This window comes from Citrus clementina, unplaced genomic scaffold (genome assembly GCF_000493195.1).
Source record: "Citrus clementina cultivar Clemenules unplaced genomic scaffold, Citrus_clementina_v1.0 scaffold_2, whole genome shotgun sequence".
NCBI classification, from domain to species: Eukaryota; Viridiplantae; Streptophyta; class Magnoliopsida; order Sapindales; family Rutaceae; genus Citrus; species Citrus x clementina.
Genome location: NW_006262688.1, coordinates 24,092,210 through 24,114,889, shown reverse-complemented (window position 1 = coordinate 24,114,889; position 22,680 = coordinate 24,092,210). Strand labels below are relative to the sequence as shown.

Here is a 22,680-nt window from a genome sequence, read left to right as displayed (position 1 = left end):
GGTCAAATGAACAAGAAGATGATGAAGCATATTGGTCAAATGACGATAATGAAGACATAACACCTATTGATGATGAAAATGGATTAAATTGGGATGACGATGGAGTGGATGTTGGGCATATTGAAGGCGGTGAAGAAGTGGATTGTGAAGATAGTGAAGAAGGAGATAGAATTTTTTTTTTTTTGTGAATATTGTTGTAACCATTTTTTTTTCGGTTGACATGTGGAGAATTATTATTTTTATGGCATATACTAGTGTTATTTATTTTTATTTTTGAGTATTGATTAAATTTATTTGGTTTGAAGAAAAAATTTAACAAAAATTTTAATTTATTTATTTTTATTCTTTGAGTAATGATTAAATTTACTGATGTATGGCTAGTTAATTTGAAAATCAAGTCAGATTCTTCAACTAATTGTGTTATTATACAATATACGAAAACAATAAATTACTCTATATGCAACTGTGGAAAATAAGAATGGAATTATTATTTTTATGGCATTAATAACTAATAATTAAATTTATTTGGTTTGAAGAAAAAATTTGACAAAAATTTAAATTTATTTATTTTTATTCTTGAATAATGATTAAATTTGTTTGTTTTGAAGAGAAAATTTGACAATTTAAATCGAAGAATTGGACAAAAAGAATATGTTTGTAATTTTATTAACAATATATGGGTAAAATGGACAATCAATAATTATTTTTTTATATGTTAGAAGGGTATAACGGCAATTATATATTAAAATTACTATTTTCGTTAAAAGTTATTGTTTCCGTTAGTGAATGGGAGTGTAAATGTCTTTTTTAAAACGTTAGGGGGATTTTTGTCCATTTGTCTAAACGTTGGGGGTGTGTATGTCCTTTTCCCTTAAAAATAAGAATAACCGCATAATTTCTTATTAAACATAATTCCTTTTAAAACTCTCTATGATAGGCTGGCTGGAGGATTCTTTTTTGTTAGTATAGTTCTGTGAATTTGGCAAAATCGATTTGTACAAAAACATGAAACCAAGCGCTTTGTACAAAACATCATGTAAATTAAGAAAAAAGTTATTTAAATATTTTATTATGGAGGACAAAATTGAAAGATTACATTAAAATAAAATAAAAAGGAAAAGAAAACCAATCCCACCCCTTTCTTCCTTGCCGGCTATTAACCATGCTTTTGTCTATGTTGAGCACAGAATCTTGTTGGGGTAATTTTATTTTTCCATAGTTTCATTGTGAATTTTTTTTAAAGTGTTAAACCGTCTAAAGTATTTTTAATTATATTTGATAATTGTATTTCATTCTTTTATAAAATAACTATAAAAAATTGACTATTAAAATAATTATACAAATTTTAAAAAAAAAACTCTGGTTGACAATCAAACAACTCAAATATTTTTGGTAATTACTTTTTTCGGGTAATGTAAAAGCTTTAATTAAATAATTTCTATTTGAAAAGTTTTACAAAATGCAGCTAAAATCCCAAGCAAATTCTACGTGTAAACACACATGTTTAATATATTTTTATGTTTCAACAACTTGATTAAAGATATTTCTATTTCAAATTACTTTTACGCCACCTCTAGCATTGTGATTGAGTTTTGATGATAGTTAATATTTACCAATTATATTGTTGGCACATATTTGATGACTAATGATATTTTTTTACTGTAGTTATATGGCACCCCATGTGATAGCTCGATGCTTCAAAAAGTTGATTATTGTTAGAGAACTCTTTGAGAGATTAATTTGTAATTTTAAGCGGTTCTTCAACTAAATTCGGGGTTTTTACCCAAAACAAATTAGAGAATATATGGAAATTATGAAAAGTAAAATACAAAAAGTTCGCAGACTTTTGTACTGGTGCCAAAATCACTAATACCTGATCATCAATTATATGAATTTTTTTTCCAAATCATATCCTTTCAGGTTTGGAAAAAGAGAATGCTGCATTAATCTTTTACAACTATTATATTAAATTTTGTTAATTAAAGACATGATCGTTTGATCAAATCAAGACAGTAATAAGGTACTGAATAAAAAATAAAAAAGAAGCAGCAGCCGATATGAATGCCGTACTAAAGGAAAAATTGCCAAGAACCATCAAATTATTAGCCTACCTGCACTGACAATATAGTACATATATGATGGTTGTCGAAGCCAACAAAAATAAATTTCTACTCTAAATAAATTGTGTATAGTGATTGAGCAGGGTCGTGTCCACAGAGATCGGTAATTATTTAAATCCTTTTAAAACATAAAACATAAAATGGGGGTTTTGTTGACAATAATAAAAATCAAATTAAAATAACAAGAATGTAAATTAAAGTTGTGATTCAAATTAGAGAAAGCTCTGGTTGAAGGAATTAACTCAGCTTGATTCGATACTGATCATTTATTCAAATATAAATTATTATTACTTATGAATAGACCGGTTATAGCTACTGAGACCCTCTAATAGCCAATCTCTCCTTAACTAGTCGATAACCAAGGTACGACCATTGGTTATTTCCCTAATCAATAGACAACCCTAGATACGATCATAGGATTTAATCAATTGACAGCCTGAAAGACCAGAGAGACCCAAATCCTAATCAACACATACGATGATTCATTTAAATTAGATTGTTTATTCACATAACACAACTCATTGCTATGTTATTTGTCACAAACATTAAAATCTTCATACGATGAATCCTTTAATTAACAATAGATTAAGTTGATAATTAAATAGTGGCCAATTACCTAATTAACAAACATAATCATGAAAATAATTCAGAGAATAAACAAATACCCAAAAAGCAATAAAATAATTAAAGCATAAAATAGATCTCACAGTAGTGATGAATCAAAGCTTCATTATCCTTCAATCAGAAAATAGGTTTAGTTCTTCATAAAGAGAAGAGAAAAGTTTAGATCTAGGGTTTCTTTCTTTTTCTCCAATCCCCCTTTTTCACAATAGATTCCTCCCTTAAATACTCTCTCTCTCTTCTCTTTTAGAGTTCTATTTAAAATAAAATACTAATATCTGAAATATTAAATTCGTAATTACAAAAATAACCAAAAATACAAAACACGTTAAACTAAAAACTGTAGGTCCGCAGTTGACAGCACACGTCCACGCCTTATCGACAAAGTTCTTCTAACGCTCATAATTTCTCCAAGAGGACAATCATCCTTAAACATCATCTTATAGCTCAATTTTATCACAAATCAATAGAATTGCACCTACAAAAGTAAAACACAAGTAAATCATTATTATTAAGTGCAAAACATCGATATTAAGGGAAGTAAACAATGCAAAACTAGTGCATAAATTGCACTCTAACAATATATAATAATAAAACGTTTATTAAACTTCGAAGAAAAGAAGGAGAAAGAAATTTAAAGCATAATAAAGCAGCTCCTTCATACAAGAAAAAGAAAAAGAAAAAGGGTTAATTACATCTGTTGCCTATGTCTCCCGACTCTCCTCCTCCTCCCATTAGCTTTCGATTGCAGGTGAAAAGTCCTGGCGAGCCATTCATACTTTCTTGTATTGAAGATGTGCCCAATAATCACTCTTATTATTGTCCCACTGGCATATCCAATCACAACTGTCTTCCAACCAAATGCAAATACAAATTCTGAGTGAGGATCTTCTTCTGGTGGTGAAGCCTCGGAGTTGTTACATTTTTTTGACAAAGGTCCACCACACAACCCTGGATTTCCATCAAATGAACTCTTCAAAAATGTGTCAAACTGTTTCCCTCGTGGTATTGGCCCTGTGAGCATGTTATCTGACACATTAAAGACTGCAAGGAATGTGAGCTCTGAGAGTTGTTGAGGAATATTTCCTAAGAGCATGTTACTGGAGAGGTCCATTGACTCTATCGCCGTTAGGTTACTCAAAGATGATGGAATGCGGCCCTGGAGATTGTTGTTGGAAAGATTGAGATTTCGAAGCCCCTTTAAATTAGCAATTGATGTTGGAATCTCTCCTACAAAACTGTTGTTGGAGAGAATAATTGCTGTGATCAGATTTGAGAGCTTCTCATATTCCAATTATGTGCCTTTGTTACTCATTGTTAGTGAGTAATCAAAAAAGCCAAAATAGGTAGATACAGGATAACCCCGTGGATCTAGTGTATCATGCATATATGTTAGGTTACTTGCATTGACATATTTCATGGAATTCCAATAATCGAAGTGCTTCGACGGAAGAATGCCTCCAAATCTGTTATGAGAGAGATCAATGATGCGGAGCTTCAAAATATCGAAAGCTGTTCGAGGTTCCTTTATTTCTCCGTGAACGTTATTGGATTTCAAGACAAGAACCTCTAACGCTGGAAGAGTTCCCAGCCAGGAAGGGAAGACATCAGTGATTTGGTTATTCCCAAGATGGACAAATTTGAGCTTCACACAATTTGCCAGTGATTTCGAGATTCTCCCACGCAATGAATTGTTGCTTAAATCAATCATAGCCAGATTTGTTCCTTTCGTGAAGGTCTGAGGAATGCTTCCCTGAAAGTTGTTACTTTGCAATTTTAATACTGACAACTCAACACTGAAATTGCCCAAACATTCAGGAAGCATGCCACTTAAGTTGTTGTGAGACAAATCAAGAGCATGAAGACCATTCAAACTGCATATTGATGGTGGAATTTCCCCGGTCAGCTGATTGTTTGAAATGAGATATGAAAAAATTGACGCTGATGGAATTGGGAGTGGTCCTTGCAGCTTATTAAACCTAAGGTCTAGGGCTCTAAGATAATTCCATGGAAGAACACGGAGATTGTGCTCGAAGTCCATCAATCGATTGTAAGAAAGGTTCAAATATTCCAAACTATTTGTACCTGCACTGAACAACCATTCAGGTATTTTTCCATCTATCTTGTTAGAGGAAAGATCCAGTGACATCAATTGGTCTTGGTTGTGCAAAAAAGATGGGAACTCGCTAAGGTTGCATGATCTCAATCCTATTATCTTAAATTTCTGTGTATTGGTACTATAAGTGGTTCTAGTGAGGAATGACATTTTATTTGATGAGAAACCTAATACTTTTAAACGTTTGAAGCTAAGAAGGAACATGTTTAGATCCACTGTGCCACTGAGATTATTGAAGGAAAGGTCAAGCCCTTCTAGATTCCTAAGCTCAAAGATAGAGCTTGGAACAGAGCCTTCCAATTGATTCGATGAAAATTACAGATACTACAGTTGAGTTAGATTACTAATTTCAACTGAAATATGACTAGTTAATTGGTTTTGACTCAAATCTAAATCAGTAAGCTGTGTTAGGTTCATGAAAACAGACGGGATCTCACTAACTAAGTTGCTGCCAGAAATTGTCAATGAACTGAGTTGGGTAAGATTACCAAGTGCAGCAATTGTGCCTAAGGAATTGATTGAATAAATTTCTAAAGTTTTCAAAGAAGCAAAATTTCCAATGGAGGTAGGCAACTCATCCAAGAATCTATTACCAGAAAGGTATAGATATTCGAGCTTGGTAAGGTTAAAAAGTGAAGATGGAATTTTTCCTACAAAGGAGCAGTCACTAATATCCAGGTAAGATAAAGATTCAAGATTTTCTATTGAATCTGGAATCTTACCTGAAAATCTCGTGTATGAAAGTCTCAAATCTTCAAGGGGACTGTTTTTCTGGAATTGTGGCAAATATCCAGTGAGATTTGGGTTCTTCATCACACCAAGGAATTGAAGGTTGGGTAACTGGAAAATCTCTTGGGGAAATTCACCTTGCAAACGGCATCCACTGAGAGACAAGAAACGCAAAGAAGATAAATTTGCCAAAGTATGAGGAACTGTTGAAGAAATGTTGACATTGATAAGATCAAGTGCTTTCATGTTGGTTAAATTCTCTACTAGATTTGCAAGACCTGGCTTTTGGAGCTTCAGATAAAAATTATCAAAATTACAAAATGATAGATCAAGGACCTCCAAATGGGAGAGCTCCAGCAACTCTGCTGGTATTTGACTAGAAAAATAAGACCGAGAGAGATTTAGATGGGTCAGCCTTGAAAAGTTTAAGATTCCAGAAGGGATTTCAGAGAAATTGAAGTTGTTATCGAAGAGACTAAGCCGTTGCAGATGAACAAGCTGAAAGAGACTGCTGGTATAGTTGATAGAACCATAGAGGCAACTGCTAGCAAGATCGAGCTCCACAACATGACCAGTGTCTTCATTGCATTTGACACCTTCTGCTTATCCCCAAAAAAGTTACCACTCAAGCTTCATCTTCTATGGCTTGCTCAAAATTTTTAGGTTCAAAGACACAAAAATTGCATCTCGCATAAATGTCAGCCAAACTCTTCATTTTTTTTGGACCTGTAGATGAACTTGATGAGTCAATTGATGTGACAATGCACTTGATGGTGGAGATACTTGAGGTGAATTTTCATTGTTTTCGATATCAAGGATTGATTGTCTTTTGATTTCTTCCACATTAATAACCTTTTGTTCACCTTAACTTTGCTCCTGATTCGATGTTGTTTTTTCATTAAATTACACATCACGACTATCTTATTAATCTTTAAACTATACAACCTATAGCCTTTAGATTGTGAGCTATAACTGTAAAAATGTACTTTTCACTTGTCTTATCAAGTGTATGTCTTTTTTTTTTTTGGGAACTTGTGATTAGCAAATACAGTTAAATAGTTTCAGATGTCTTATTAACGACTTTCTTTCGCTCCAGGCTTCAATTGGTGTTTAATTTTGAAATACTTTTGTTGGGCACCTATTTGTCTAATATACAACCATATGAATCACTTCACCCCGAAAAGATTTTAGCAGCCCCTTTTCATGAAGTATTGACTTGGCCATTGTTGATTGATTTCTATAATCAATTATTATCAATGCCAATGTGCAAGTATACACAATAAGTAACAAAGTGATGAGTATTCAAGATCGTCTCCACAGGGATTGATGTTACTCCAAAATGCTAAAGCAATCATAATAGTGCAAATCAACTAAAGACCGAAACAAACAATTGTCAAATAATTCTATCGTAACTAATAATTGTGAGAGATGGAAATAAAAAAATACTGTAATGAAATAAACTAAGTTAAATGTGTCTAAGATTCAATTAAGAATATAGTAGTTGAATGATCAAACTCTCCTAATGGGCTGACTGTTGTTTACCAAATTAGCACCAGTTGTTACAATAAGTGCTGCAGCAATGGGTAGAATAAATCTGCATCCGCAGCTATCGCATGTTGGAAATCTCATACCTTTAAATCTACTAACAATGATCAGTTGCTCATATATTTATGGTATGGCATTATAACCTTTAATCTCTCCACCCTACAAGGTGAACACATATGTCTAGAGTGTCACAAATATTTAATTTAATGCATGCTAATTAAAAAAGGACTAGTAATTAATAAATTAAACATATAATATTAATTATAAATTACTTGAAAACATACAACAATTTGAAAAAAACAAATTGCAATGAGATGTGTATGAGATTTAATGATATTTAGTAGGATAAAAAATTACCACTCTAGCTATTATTTTTTTAACAGGAAAAATAAATAGTAATTATAGTTATTTTTTTCTCCCCAGTGAAAATAATAAAATATTAATAGAAGATGAAAAAACTTATTCAGCAAAACTGAAAAGTGAGAAACATATCTTAATTTAAGAATCCCAACTAAAGTAAGTATCTTTTAGAGTGTTTATTATTGATGCGGCTCTTTAAATAAGAAGTAAAATCTAATTTGAAGAGGTTTTGGTAATGCCCTAAGTGCCTCTTACGTTGTTGGTTCTCTTAGGTAACAAGTTTATATTTAAATTTAAAGTTACAAATTCTCATCTTTAATGTATTTGAACTTTTCTACAATCATCTTATTTGTTGCTTGTTTTCTTTAAAAAAAAAACCTGAGTATGATTTCTTTATTTAGTTTTTTAAATTTTGAAAACAATCCAAACATGCTCAAGTTTAATGGTCTTCGTTCTCCTAAATGAGCAAATCTTCAATTAATTAATAAAATTATGAAAATTAACTCAATTTATGCAAGAGTTAAAACTCAATTGCAAAGAAAGTCATTGAGTTCTTGACAAATACAAACATATTAAAATTGTGGGGCTTGGAGGTTTGGTTTCCACTATCTTGTCCTTAAGATATTGGATATTTAAGTCTTTATTTATACAGTTAGTTTAAATTTTATCACAAATAGTTCGTAAAAAACATAAAAATACTACAAAATAATTATAAACTATAAGAATAATAAAGATATTGCAATCTTGAAGTGTGCATGTACTCTCTACATAGATCAAGTTTTGGCCCATCTATAATCATATCGTCCTTTTTTAATCTACATATCTAAACTTTGAACGAGGCCTAATGTGTATGTGGTCATTATGTACTCGCCCTGAGCCTTGATAAAAATGTGTTGTGACATTGCCATGTTGTACGGAGTGTGCCATACCTTGTGCCATGTTCAAATACCCTGACCCACTTTTCTTGATAATGTGTATGTGATTGTTCAATCTCTTTTTAAAATTTCAGAATTTTTCGAATTCGTTTGGTACAACAAATAATTTTGTGAAATTTGTTATTCTACTGAAGTCACAGTATAATAGTGCAGTAGTGTCTGTTTCAAAAAAACATATAAAATTAAAAACGAAGTCAAATCTCGTGAAACAAAATTTATTCAATAAGCTCTACATGTCTTGTTTTCGGAAAGATAAGTTCATAAGAAGAATCGTTTAGAAAATATATGTTTAATTTCGAGATATTCATGTTATCCAAAATTGTCTAGTGTGTTTATTGTATCAAGGATTGATTAACAAGACTCAATAATAAATCAAAGCCCTAAGCACATCCTAAATCATGTGTAATGATATGTAACATTTTAAAAGCATGCCAATTGCAACCCTAAATAGAGTGATAGGAAAACTTGTGGACAATAGGGAGAGTAAAACTTATCAACCGTTATGATTCTCTCCTAAAGAAAGGTTTGAATCCTAGGATATGAGTAAGAGAGCAATGAACAATAGAGAAAATATAAGAACACGTTGACTTAGGGCTAAGGAAGAGGGAAAAGTATGAATTTATAAGGAGTCCTAAGAAACCCTACTAAATTTGAAAAAAAGTAGGTTTTTTCTAAAATTATCTCATGAATAATCCTATTTATATTTTTAGGAACATGATCATCTCCTTATCTGAGTATTATTGAGTTTTTATGGATCTTTTGTCATGTAACGCCAATTTAATTTGCCCCAATTCTCATAAGAGCAATGTAAGCAATAAGCCGATAGCCCACAAGCATTATGGCTAAAGCAATCACCGAATAATCTTTCCTATTAAGCCCTACTTTTTTTATAGTTGGATGCTCTCCAACCAAGCATAATCCTCCCGAATCCCCGCATGGATATGTTTCATTATAATTATATTGAGACCCCAGCAAAAGTTTGTACGTATGGTGACCAATTGATAAATATTTGAGCCATGCAATGAAAGAGGGCACATTTTGCACATAATACCCTCCTGCTAGCACAAATAATTGCATGATGATTGATCCGAGTATCGTTGCAGATTTTTGTTCCATTACCATTGCACCAATGGCAAGCCCTAGGCCCTGTGACTCTAGCACAGAAAATAAAAGAACAAACAAGGTTTCAAAGAAATTTGAAGCTGTTGGTTTAAGGCCTGCCATCCAATAAGTTATGGTCACAAAAACTGTGGGAATAACAAGCTTTATTGGAAGGTCACTGATGATTCTTGACATGAAGTATGCCGAAAGCCTGTACATTCCTGAAGATATTTCCTTTTCGAGCATCTTTTGTTCCTGTGGGAGCGTGAAAATACATTCCAACATTGGGAAAAATCCCCAAAAGTCACAAAAAAAGAAAAGAAGTCCAATCTGCAAGCATTTTTTGTCAAAACAAAATTAATTAATTTACACAAAAAAATATTGCTATTAAATCAACAAATTAATTAATTATATATGTATATCCAAAAAGTCAAGAAATTGCTACCTGATCTTGTATTTGATAAATACTAGATTGCCACCATAGTAGTCCTGAAAGGAAAGCAATCACAAGGACTTCAATAATCTTGAGGCAGGAAAACGATTCGTCCATGATTTCTTTGATCCCTCTTCTGACCAACACACGGAATTGTTGCCACCAAGTTGTTGAGAATCTTCTAAATTGCTTGTCTTCTGGTTGATCTTGAGATTCATTTTCATTTTCTTGTGTTAGCTCAGCCTTCAATTTGTCGGCAAGATTTTTTTCATATTGAGAAATTAGAGTTTGCTTGACCAGGGCTTGCTCCTTCCATGATCCATTTGATGGCATCCCTACACATTAATGATGCATGCCTTAAATGGATACTCTTATATCTGTTAATTATAAAAAGCTATTGTAAAAATTAATTAGCACATATACCGCTTGCTAGATCTAGAAGAAAATCTGAAGGGTTCGTAGGCACTGATGGGCAATATCCGATGCTCGCAAAATAATTCATAGCACCTGATGCTTCTCCAGAATATAAAGGGTAACCTTCTGATAACAATAACACCTTATGAAACATGTAATATAGCATATTACAAGGTTGATGTATTGTCATCAGAATTGTTCTCCCTCCATTTGCTAATTTCAACAATATAGATAAAATCTGTTGAGCTATTGTTGAATCAAGACCCGAAGTGGGCTCATCAAGAAACAATAAGCTGGGGTTTATCAATATTTCTTGCCCTATACTAACCCTTTTTCGCTCTCCCCCTGAAACTCCTCTTGTCAGTGGCCCTCCTATGAGGCTATTCTTGCACTCGCTTAAACCAAGCTCGGTCATCACAGCTTCTGCACACTTGATTTTTTCTTTTTCGGTAAAACTATTAGGTAATTGAAGAAGGGCAGTGAATACCATTGTTTCCGTGACGGTCAAGTAAGGGGAAAGCACGTCCTCTTGAGTAACGAAGCCTGTGTTTCACGTCATTTGATTCGGAAAAGGCTTCCCGTTGTAGGTAATCCTTCCATTGATTCGCCCAAGTCGACCCCCCAATGCAGTTAGTAGTGTTGTTTTGCCACAGCCTGAAGGGCCTAGCATGGCTAGCTTCAGGCCTAGAATGGCTAGCATTTCTCCTGGTTTAACCATTCCAGTGATTCCCTTTAATATTGCTTTTTCTTCAATTTTTTTGTTGCTTCCATAGAATCCTTTCTTCATTTTGATCTTGTATACAATGTCCTCAAACTGTAAAACAATGGATTAAATTAAAAAAAAAAAAAGTTAAGCAGCAATGATGAATCAAAATAAAAGAAGTTTCTTTAGTTCTAATATATTTTCCTTAATTTGAATTTCAACATAAATGAACATTTATTATTAATAATACGTACAAGATAATCCTATAATAGAATACTAATTAATAATAAAAAATCTAATTATACCAATGATTTTATAAAATAAGTTTGAAATAATTATAGACAACAAATGAAAGACGCATCAAATACGTGTTACGTACCTTCAATGTAACAGGATGTTTTGCTCTAGTGAAAACATCTGATGCTTCTAATAATTGATCTTCTTTCTGATCAGTTTGAGCTTCATTAATGTCATTGGCAACCACTTTAATCATCTCCATTCTGGTATACCAAACCCAGCAACATACAATTGATCTGTAAAATAAATATTCTTTAATGCCTAGTGACTTTTAGTGATTCATCTTCTGGGTGTGACTGAGAGTTTATATTATATAGGCAATGAATTTACATGTAATGTAAATTAAATAATTTTAATTTTTCCCGGAAATTAGAGCTTCTTTGATGGTTCATGCTGGAGAGATGAGAGTTTTTAAGGCTATATATCCCTTACGTTTAGCCATACACTCTTTTGATGGTGCCAGTTACTAGAATCTGGTCGCTGCCTTCTTTTTCATCAAGTATCATCAATATATCTATCTAATGTGCATGCAAAGAGTACCTAAAATGAAAATCAAACATATTAGTCCAAAAGTATATTAATCAATGGTTTCATTGCCACAAAAGTATATTTAGAAAATGGATACTTTTGATCTAGCTTGCTTCAACCTTCGTTTCCCATGTGTATTTATTTTGAATTCAAACAGAACTTGTTTCTATTTCCTATAGTGAATATCTGCTCCCTGCTGCATCGTACACAAAATCCCACCATTTATATTCTAATGTAACAGTTTTTATCTAAATCTAACGTTGAAAATTAAATGGGAAATTTTAAATAATTCTCACACATATTTAATTTAATGCATGCTAATTAAAAAAGGACTAGTAATTAATAAATTAAACATATAATATTAATTATAAATTACTTGAAAACATACAACAATTTGAAAAAACAAATTACAATGAGATGTGTATGAGATTTAATGATATTTAGTAGGATAAAAAATTACCACTCAATAGCTATTATTTTTTAACAGGAAAAATAAATAGTAATTATAGTTATTTTTTTCTCCCCAAAAAAATTTTTAGGGATAAGCAGAAGGATCAGAACCTATTTTTTTCATCCGGCTTCCATGTCGCAACCTTGGGATAAGCAGAAGGATCAGAGGAAGCAGTCTGATTAATGACAAGACTTTCCTTGAAACTCAACAAGGCAGAACGCTCATGATGATGGCAGAGTGGCTGAATAGAAGAAATAAAGTGAGCAATTGCAAGATGAAATATTAAGAAGGAAAAACAAACTGAATGTCTAAATGTGAAGAAAGTTAAACATAACCCCATTACTTCTCAACAGGAATTCTAAAATGGCTTTAAGTTATTTTGCTTTTTATGACATGCATGCATGGTAGTAAAACAGCGTTGCCTTTATATAGGCAACCTGCAGGTTTTGTAAAAATAATTCTTGGTATTTTTAATTTCTCCTAGTCCATTGATTTGTGCAAATTGAGAAGTTTTATCCAGTAGGATGTATGGGTATGTGGTATCAGGAAAAGCGCACCAAGTCAAAGTCGTTTGTGGACTTAATGACTTGCCGGTGCAAGTCAGGTTCCACGGTGTGGCCGTCCCCGAAAATATAATTGGCTTTTTTTTTTTTATTACGATATAATTGGCTTTTTGAGATCAACAAGACGTACGTGAACAAACGGGCAGAAGACTTGTGTAATAAGTAATTCGTTTTTAAAATTAGTCAGGATTTGAAAACAGTTTTTTAAAAATTGAAATATATTTTAAAATAGAATTGTATTTTTGGTATTTCTAGTATTTCAATGTACATTTGATGTATAATACTTGAAAATTGGTTTTAGCTAAAAAACTCTTGAATACGTTTAATATATAGAACATCTAAAAATAAGGATATATGTTTAGCTTAAATTATTGTCTAGTATAATTTTTTACTGCGTAATATCCTTAAACAATTGTAAATTTATTTGTGTTGATTTCTTTGAACTACGTTTTAAAGATAACAATTGATAAAAAAATAAAGATAATATAAAGTCAGCGAATTGTGTATTCATATCGAGTATCAAATGATTCACACAAAATTATAAAGAAAACTATCAATATATATATTTCCGAAAATTTTTTGAATGCTCACATGGTTTAAAATGCATTGACTGTAAAAATAAGTCTGTATTACAATCACATGCTTTATATATATATATATAGAATTTAATTTGGATACTAGTAAGCTAACAAAAATTAAAAAAGAAACATTATTTATTTATTTAATCTTAATTTTGAACTAACGATTAGAATTTTACGAAAAAAACTGTTTTTAGATAAATTTAAATCCAGCGCCTTGTTTTAATGATTCCTTGCACTAAAAAATGCTCTCAGCGAAAAATATTTCTCTTCAAATTGCACATAATTATATTCAACATCTAATATCTTTGAACCAGTGGCAGATCCTCCAGAGGTGCATTCTCCCAGTCACAAGTCACAACAATTATGCACCTATTCCACCACCTCTCAGATACAAAATTACAATTACAAATAGAAGATCTTAATTAGACAAAATTTAAAAACTCATAAAAATTAATAGGATAGCGTAGTAAGAGATTTATTGAAGCACATGTTTGAGTCTGGATTCTACACCACGTAACTTAACTCTTTTGAAAAAAAAAAACGCTAATTACATTCATTGCCTGCATCTCCTCTTCCTCCCATTAGTTTTCTGTTGCAGTCGAAAAGTCCTTGCGAGCTATTCATACTTTCTCGTGTTGAAGATGTGGCCCACTTGCATATCCAATCACAGCTGTTCGAGTCGAAAAGTCTGTTTTTCGAATTGGAAAAAAACATAATTCGAGATATGTTTTTCATGTCCATTCACTTGCCATTCGTGAAGCACATGTTCCCTTCTCTCATTGTTAGTCTTGCCATTCGTGAAGCACATGTACGTGAAGATCTTCTCATTCAACTGACAAGACAAAACATAGCTATGTTTGCTGGTATGGGGTCCAGCCATAGGTCAGTTACATTGGACATTACATGCCCTTGGAACGTGTTGAACTTTGACTTCTTGGAACCACTTGCTCTATTTTTGGATTTCAGAAATTACCCAAAATATCTCAGTCTTACTCCCTTTCTTCTTAGTTAACTAAATCAGCAACTTCTTGGCAATCCATCTCCATTATCAGGCAAGACATAGCAGCTTCCTTTGCTACCTCAAGCCCCTATTCCATAGATTCAGCATCAGTATAAGCCACATCCTTCCACTGTTTTGATGTTTTGACCGCTGCTGCCATTCTCTTGCCGTTGGAATCTCAAATGACTACTCCCAGTCCTGTTTGCTGATTTTGCTTGTCAATTGCTGCATCCACATTTATCTTACTAACGTTACCTGGCGGAGGATGCCATTTCTCCTTAACTCCAGTAGCCTTTTTGTCAATGTGTGTTTGTCCTGTGAGCCTTACTCTTTGAAAAGCTTCTATAACAGCTTCATGTCACGGGATGAGTGTTTTGCGCAGCTAACCCGTGCGGCACTTAGACAACTTTGCCGAATGTTGCTAAGTAAGCCTAGAGATTCTCGAACAAGAGAAGAGAGCAATTGAGCCAAAGAAACTTGTATTGCACAAAGAGAGATTACAATGCTTGTTGGATACAAATGCTTAATGCCATCCCATATTTATAGGGGAGGCTTTGCCTAACTTTGCCTAACTTTGCCTAACTTTACCTAACTTTGACAAACTTGGTCAAACTCTAGAGTATTTTACAATTTCCTAGCTATTTGCATGTGCTGGAATTGTATAAAGTATTCTAGAATATTTACATGTTCACATGTGCTAGAGTTGCCTAGAACCTTCCGGAATTGGGCCAAGCTAGCACTCTTGGCCTTGTGTTGGCTCTCTAGCCCGAAATTGGGGCAATTGGGCTAACGAATTGGGCGGTCCGCAACATTCAGCTTTCCTTCAAAACAAATTCTGCTGTACTGCAGTAGCCGTTGTTGAACAAATTCTGCTGTGTCAAAATTGGGCACTAAGGCCTCAATGGATTCACTATATCGAACCCAATTAATACTATAACGACTTGTTTAACAACCATCCATTAAATGAGTTAATAATAGAATATAAAATTATTCCACCTAATTTATGCATAAATTTGAGAAAAAAAAAAAATTAAACTGAGATACTACCTTGCCCTTAACTAAAACTTGATTTAGAAAGGCAAAAGACAATAGCTTTGAGTCAAGTGAAATTGGGTCTAGGATCTGGACATTTCGTTGGGAAAGCAATAGTTAGAAAATTGGACTGAGTTTTTAAAAGCTTTTAATAAGAATGGACAACGAAGTTCCACCAGCAACTGATTAAAATACGAAGGTAATTATCAATCAATATAGAAAACAACCCACCAACTGATTCTTCTTCAACTAAGCTTAACATTTGTCACATGTTAATATGTAATCATTTTCATTTTATTTATTTGGAAATGACAATTTGACAGAGCAATTCTTCATCTGACCACAATTTTATCTTTTAATTTTAGGGAAATTATCATTCATATACCCTATATTTGCTCTGTTATAAAAAATATTACAACACTTTGACGGTGTATCAGTCGTCCACCCTTAGTTGACAAAATGTATCAATCGACCACCAAACCGTTAGTTGCCGTTTGAAAGTTAACGGAGTTACAGTGAATTGACGATTTTACCCTTAAAAATTATCACTTGTATGCCCTTAAATTCTCTTTTTATCACTTGTATACCCTTAAATTATCACTTGTATCATATGAAAAGACCAAATTACCCTTCTGACGTCATCATACTTAAACGGCAACTAACGGTTTGGTGGTCAGCTGATACATTTTGTCAACTTAAGGTGGACGATTGATACACCCTCAAAGTGTTGTAGTATTTTTGATAATGGAGTAAACTAAAGGTATACAAATGATAATTTCCCTTAATTTTATTAGTTGTTACAGAAACTAAGAAAAATGGCAACCAAAATTGAAATTCATGCAAATGCAACTCTTACAAAATACAAATCCAATCTTTGTATTGCACTGTCCAAGTAGGCCGGGGCACACAAAGCAGCCCAAAACCTGATTTAGACCAATAACCATGCGAGTGGAGCTTCTAACACCCCCAAAATCTTTATGACACTCCTTTCTAAATTTTATTCCCCAAAAATACTCCAACTTAATTTATAAAATACTAAATTATAAATTAAAATCAATCATTTTGTTAATAAATTTCATCCTAAAACTAATATTTTTTTAATTTCTAATATGTAAATGCATAAAAGTTCTAAAATCTTAAATTATTCTTATCTTGTTACATAAATTCTACTTCACAAATTTTAAATTCTTAAAAGTTTCTCAAAAAATTCAATTAAAATTTAAAATATAAATAATGAAATGTAGTGGGTGTGAAAAATTATTAAAAATAATAATTTATTTATGAGTTTTAATTGGATTTTCATTCAAAATAAAAAAGAATTAATTTATTTTTAGTTATTTCGGAAATTCCATTTAAAGAAGAGTTCTACGAGAAATTTACGGGGATGTCAAAAGGCCAACTCTAAGAGCATCTCCAAAAGGCTTTTCAAATAAGATTTTATTACTTATTTGAAAAGCCACATCAATATTTAAAGCTCCAAAAGACACTCCAATTAAAATTCTTCAATTAAGAAATGATTCTCTCTCTTCAAATTTGGAGAGTTGATTTCTCTCTCTTCAATTCATATTTCATTACTTTTCATTGGAGAAAGAGAGAGAAATGCTTTAATTGCTATTGACTTTTCCTTTAAAAAATTAATTATTTGATTAAAATAATATTAATTTATTTCTATTTAAAGAGTCTTTTGGAGAATATCATATTTTTTCACCTTTCTATTTGCCACATAGGTAAGCAAATAAATATTTGAAGAGTAAAATTTATAGAGACTTTTGGAGATGCTCTAAATAGAAATCCACTCATCTGTCAAAGCCCGGCAAAGTTAATTCACTTTAAAATGGCTAGCCCAAAGTCCTAGAGATAATTCAATAATTAAAAAGTCAGCGACAAGAAAACCCAAACGACCTAACACGTTTCCTCAATTTCAATTTTCTGGGGTTTTGATCCTAGAGGCTTGTTTACGGTTCGGTCAGCTTATGAATCTCTTTGCTATCATCACTTTGCTTAACATGACATAACTTGGAACTTACCATGGACTTGGAAGGGGCCTCAATCCATCCGCCTCTTTGGCAGCTTTTGCATGGGAAACTTAAGACTCACGATGAGCTTGCTAGGTGTCATATTCTCGTTCATGTGGGTTGTGATAGGTGTGGGGGTGCGGTTGAAGATATCCTCCATGCATTGAGAGATTGCAGCTGTATTAAGCAGGCTTGGAGTAGGCTTGTTCCAATGGACAATCATAGCACTTTCTTTAACTCGAATTTACGTGACTGGGCTGTGGACACCTACAAAATAAGTGGAAGATTGCATCTCCCGTCCCTTGGGATTGTATCTTTGGCGTCACAGTTTGGAGGTTTCTGGAGGAACCAATTCTCCGTTGCTGGAAAGTTGGTGGACAGCTTAACAGTCTATCTGGATATTATGGCCAGAACTAATGAAATTCATAGAGTTAATAACTCTTCCATAAGCCAACAACCGAGGAAAAAGGAGATTCTTATTCGCTGGTTGCTGCCGCCTTGGCCATGGTGCAAATTAAATACAGATGGTTCTTGTAAAAATGCATGAGAGACAGGAGCAGGTGGCGTTATTAGAGATTCTGTCGGCCATTGGATTTCCAGATTTAGTATGAGAATTGAGGAGAGTTCAGTGCTTATGGCTGAGCTTTGGGGGCTGTATCAGGGCTTAATTCTTGCTTGGGATGCAGGCATAAAACAACTGTTGGTGGAAGTGGACAGTCTTTGTGTTACCTAAATGATCTCTAAGCAGGTGGTCGTTCTTAACGTGTTCTATGCTTTAGTTGTTGCTGTTCGGGAATTATTAAGTAGAAACTAGCATACTGCTATCACTCACATCTATCGTGAAGCAAACTTAGCTGCGGACTTCATGGCTAATATTGCTCATTCACTTCCTCTTGGATTGCATGTGTTTTCTAACCCTCCTGTGGGAATTTATTCTATCATTTTGCAAGATATGTTTGGGGTTACTCAACCCCGCTTTGTTCTTGTTTAGCTCGTTTTGACGAGCCCCCTCTAATAAAAAAAAAGCACGTTGTAAAGGAGGTAGCCCACGTTATATATATTTATTGTGTAAATAGTATTCTAAAAAAATTACATATAATTATCTATAAATTTGTATATGGACACAAGTGGAGTTTCTTTTTTCTTGGTGAATAGGTTTTGATTCATTATGTTTTGACTCAATCTTAGATTTTATTTAGTATTTAATAGTCCGGTTGGATAGTTGTAACTTTTTATTTATAACACTAAAGTCTTGGGGAAATATTTATTACTATAGTTTGAAAATTGTGTTGATTTATTCCAACACTTGTATGATAAAAAATATATAATATCTTTATTATTTTTGTCAAAATTTTTATTCAAAAATTATATTTACAACACACTAATAATTTTTACTTCGTAGTCACAACTTTTTATCTTAATACCAAACAAGCTATTTATTGATACAAGAGGGAAGTTAAAAATAATTGAAAATTTTATAATAACAAGCGACATTTATTTATATAGTGTTATAAAATAGAGGAAGTTACTATAATTTGACAATGAAAATTCTGGCACTTTATTAAAGTGTCAAAGAAAACTATCATGTCATATAATACAACGGCTGGATGCAACTGTGGCACGGTACCACAGTTGCACCTAAGGTTTCCCCCATATAATATATCATTGATGGGTAAGTTTACGTTACATTTGGTGTAAGTAATAGTTGTGACGTGACCATTTGACTCACGTAAGAGCAGCACGTGGCGGTAAGGCACAGTAGAACAAAATGTTGAAACGGGTTGGCAACCAGTTGCAAGATGTGTCAACGGTAAACCCAATCCTATGCATTCCTCATAATAGCTGGTTGATGATTAGGCAGGTATTAATGAAAATTTTGAAAAGAAAAAGAAAAATTGAAATTGAAAAATTTTTAAGTGGGTTTTAAAAAGTTCATAAGCCAAAATCTCATTAACCAGTTTTTGAAGGAAGCAACAGCTCCTCTCTGAAACGTCATATGCCACTATTCATACAATTTTATTATGAAAATTATTGAACCAAGGCTGAGAAAAAGGGAAAAAAAATAAACAAATTCTTTCAGAGTTGTCTGTTACTACTACATAGAGAAATGATGTGGAGCTGCAGTTTCAGAGGTGAGGGAGGGTTTCGTAAATTTCATAATTTTTTTCGTTATTCAACTTATAATTTTTTTTTTTTTGGGAGTGATGAAATGTTTGTAATATCATTGATTGGTTTATCGATTAGTATCCTCATAGTTTTATCTTGCTTCAAATTCTTAAATAGGCCATATGCATCAAGTGTTTGATGAAATGTCTGAATGGCGTAAGCAAATACTAGTTGGCTAATTTTAAACATGTTAATCGGTTTACAAATTCATGTTTCAAAGTTCAACTATTTTCATGTAATTTCATTATTAACATAGTATGATTTGTTATCGATGAAGTGAGAATATTATAAGTGGAATGAATAGCTGAGCAGGTGCTTTAAGTTTCAAAGTCTTTAGAGAATGACTTAACAGAACGTTCTGTTTTTATGGCATGAACATATAGTTAGGATTATATATAACGGATACTGTCATCATAAAGCATGATTATGTTACAATTCATGGACGAAGGAGTATGTGTTTTTAATTTTGTCCTTATGTTTAATATACTTGAACAACTGTCCTCAGGTTTTATAAATGGAAAAGACTACTATAAATGGAAAACACACAAAAGAATCTGCAGGAATTGCATTTAAAATTTAAGCTAGACAAATGGATTTGGGACGCTTGAGAAGAAAGTAATCTGCTGGAACTAAAAACAATGAACCAGGTAAAAGAAAGGTATCTTATCAAGCTACTAGTGCTTTTTGAACTAAGAAGAATGAGTTGTTCCATTTGTTTTTTTATATTTCCAGGTTCAATCAATCCTGTGCACATGAGAGCGAACCATTGAGGTGAATATAAACAATAAAATGGCAACAGTTGCTGGAAAGCATACCCAGTTGTAAGGCGATGATGAACATTCTTTGACGGGTATAAGGTGGTCGTTATTCATACAGCAAGGAAAGATTGAAATGAAGCATAATGCTTCGAAGTTTTTAGATGGACCTCAGATTGTCTTGCTGGGGTATCATACGAAGACCCATGATATTTTCACACTTGTTTAATTGTTATTTTATTTGTATCCTCTATTGTCACCACGCCTATCAAGTTTTATATAGGTATATCTCTTTATGGAACAACTGAAATATGTTGATTTAATATGATCTCTTATTTTGGGTAGATGATTGTTGTCATAAAAGGAATATATATGTTAAATTTTTTATGTTAATAAATTTATGTATGTATCACTATATTCAGCTCAATTTCTATGGCTTTCAATTGCTTCAGACCAATATAAGGAAACTCTAAAGGATGGTCGTTATGTACGTATCATAAGTGATGTTGATCGTGTTGCCGATTTATCAAGCTATAAACATGGTCGAACTACTGTAACTTTATCATCCTTGACTTATTCACTGGAATTCACAATATATGAATAGTCTAATTAGCTGAACATATAACATATCAGCATAAGAAACCAAAATTCAATAATGTTGAATTAAGATAAACTCGTACAAGCATTTGCAAATGTTTCATCACTCTTTTTCCCATTGCAACAGCTTAGTTGACAGAATTATAAATAATATAATGTGCCTACTTTCTACGGCCATGACCCTTCTAGTTCGACCTCCTGCCCTAAGCAAGGTACTTCTTCTCGAACATCTTGACACGTGCACTTTGTTCAACCTTAAATGACTAGATTCCAAATATCAGTTGTACCCATCAATTAAATTTCCCAATTACAATACAAATTTATAATCTGATACCTGTTCTCATATATCCATTAACCTAACACTTAAATACAAATGTAAGCACTGGCTTCATATCAATTAACAATAACCTCCAATATATTGTTTGGAGCAAATACCAGAATAATACTTACAAGTATGAACTAAAACTGTAATTAATTGTCTCCTTTTTGTTATTGTCTGCACTGTTTTCAGCCTCCCGCTTTCTTCTCTTCACGATGAATGATCTGGTTTAAATCCGGTTCACCTGTTAATACATTGACGCAATTTTCACAGAAACCTACTTCTCTCTGCCCTGTCATTTCTTTCCATCTACAACTCTTTTTCCCTTTTCACAGAAAGAAACAGACCAATTTAATCCTTTCATAATTCATATTCCCATTCCTAAGCGCGCTCTTCACTTTGGCTTTCGACAGGATCGATTCTGCTACTTTTCCAAATAAAGGTGTTAAAATAAAAAAGAATCACCCATAACAATTAATGATGTGTGGGAAATTAATTGGTGAAGACAATTTCACAAGATGAGGTTTCGAATTTTAGCATTTTTAGTGACTTTCAGGCGCCTCTACCTTCGGTTTTGGGGTGCAGCAATTCTTTTGGTTTCGCCAATTTGTGAATCTACAAAATTGAACAAGGATATTCACAATTTCATTTGGTGGTACTCTTATTTTCCCCCTCTTTTGAAAACCTAATTATTGTACTGCATACCCTCTTGAATTTTACGCATACACAGACTACCCGTGCATAACTCTTCTTTTCCCTCTATGAATTTCATTACCGAATAACCCCTTAACTGCCTTATTCCCTGAACCGTTTTGACAGGTTGCACATCCTTTGTTATAATAATTATTTTACCACCTCTACCAGTACCTTATTTTGTGTTAAATTCCTTAACAGTCGTTCGATCTGAAAATTGACGAATTGAACGATCCATTTTATCGGTCTGTTACTTGCCTTAAATGTAACATAAGCGCTGCCATTATTGCAATATAGCATAACAATTTTTTCATACTTTATTAAGGTATGAGAACCCCCACCAAATAAACACATTCGTAAGTTAAAACTTTCTTCAATTTAGATAAGAACCATTCAATATCTAGTACAAGTTAGTTGTATTTATAGAACTTTTAGAAAAGTATTTTAACTCTTAATTCAAGTTTGTATTGTCTATGCATGTTTCATAAACATTTTGTTCTGCTTGGTTGACTTGTAAACTTAAAATTTATAAATTAGAAAAGAATAAAGAAAAACGAAAAACTATTGACCTCATATGACAGATTTGTTTAGTATATGAAAAGTTAC

General features: G+C 32.8%; 2 protein-coding genes and 1 long non-coding RNA gene across 3 annotated transcripts; 1 reads left to right on the top strand and 2 right to left on the bottom strand.

The window, feature by feature from the left end:
- Nucleotides 1–3,432: 3,432 nt before the first annotated feature.
- On the bottom strand, nt 3,433–8,430 carry LOC18052179 (receptor-like protein Cf-9 homolog). The gene is made up of 4 exons (XM_024190878.1): nt 8,421–8,430; nt 5,346–6,185; nt 4,143–5,150; nt 3,433–4,001 (listed from the first exon to the last, which is right to left on the bottom strand). The coding sequence occupies exons 1-4, from the start codon at nt 8,428–8,430 to the stop codon at nt 3,433–3,435; spliced, it is 2,427 nt and encodes an 808-aa protein (XP_024046646.1).
- A 773-nt stretch (nt 8,431–9,203) lies between these two features.
- Nucleotides 9,204–11,627, bottom strand: LOC18052178 (ABC transporter G family member 9). Its single transcript, XM_024190877.1, is given in 4 exon segments — nt 9,204–9,857; nt 9,973–10,295; nt 10,384–11,188; nt 11,457–11,627. Coding segments are annotated over 4 exon segments (1,902 nt in total). The 5' UTR covers nt 11,577–11,627.
- A 7,801-nt stretch (nt 11,628–19,428) lies between these two features.
- Nucleotides 19,429–20,758, top strand: LOC112101155. Its single transcript, XR_002907247.1, has 3 exons — nt 19,429–19,676; nt 20,216–20,357; nt 20,443–20,758. It is a non-coding gene; the product is annotated as an uncharacterized LOC112101155 (long non-coding RNA).
- The last annotated feature ends 1,922 nt before the right edge of the window (nt 20,759–22,680 follow it).

What these genes read in the sequence shown, in the direction of transcription:
- LOC18052179 (XM_024190878.1), bottom strand. An exon ending in AGGCACAATTGCTGCACTTG is followed by an intron (nt 5,151 to 5,345) that starts GTAATCTTACCC and finishes ATCAATTGGAAG; the next exon opens with GCTCTGTTCCAAGCTCTATC. An exon ending in CATGAAATATGTCAATGCAA is followed by an intron (nt 4,002 to 4,142) that starts GTAACCTAACAT and finishes ATCTGATCACAG; the next exon opens with CAATTATTCTCTCCAACAAC.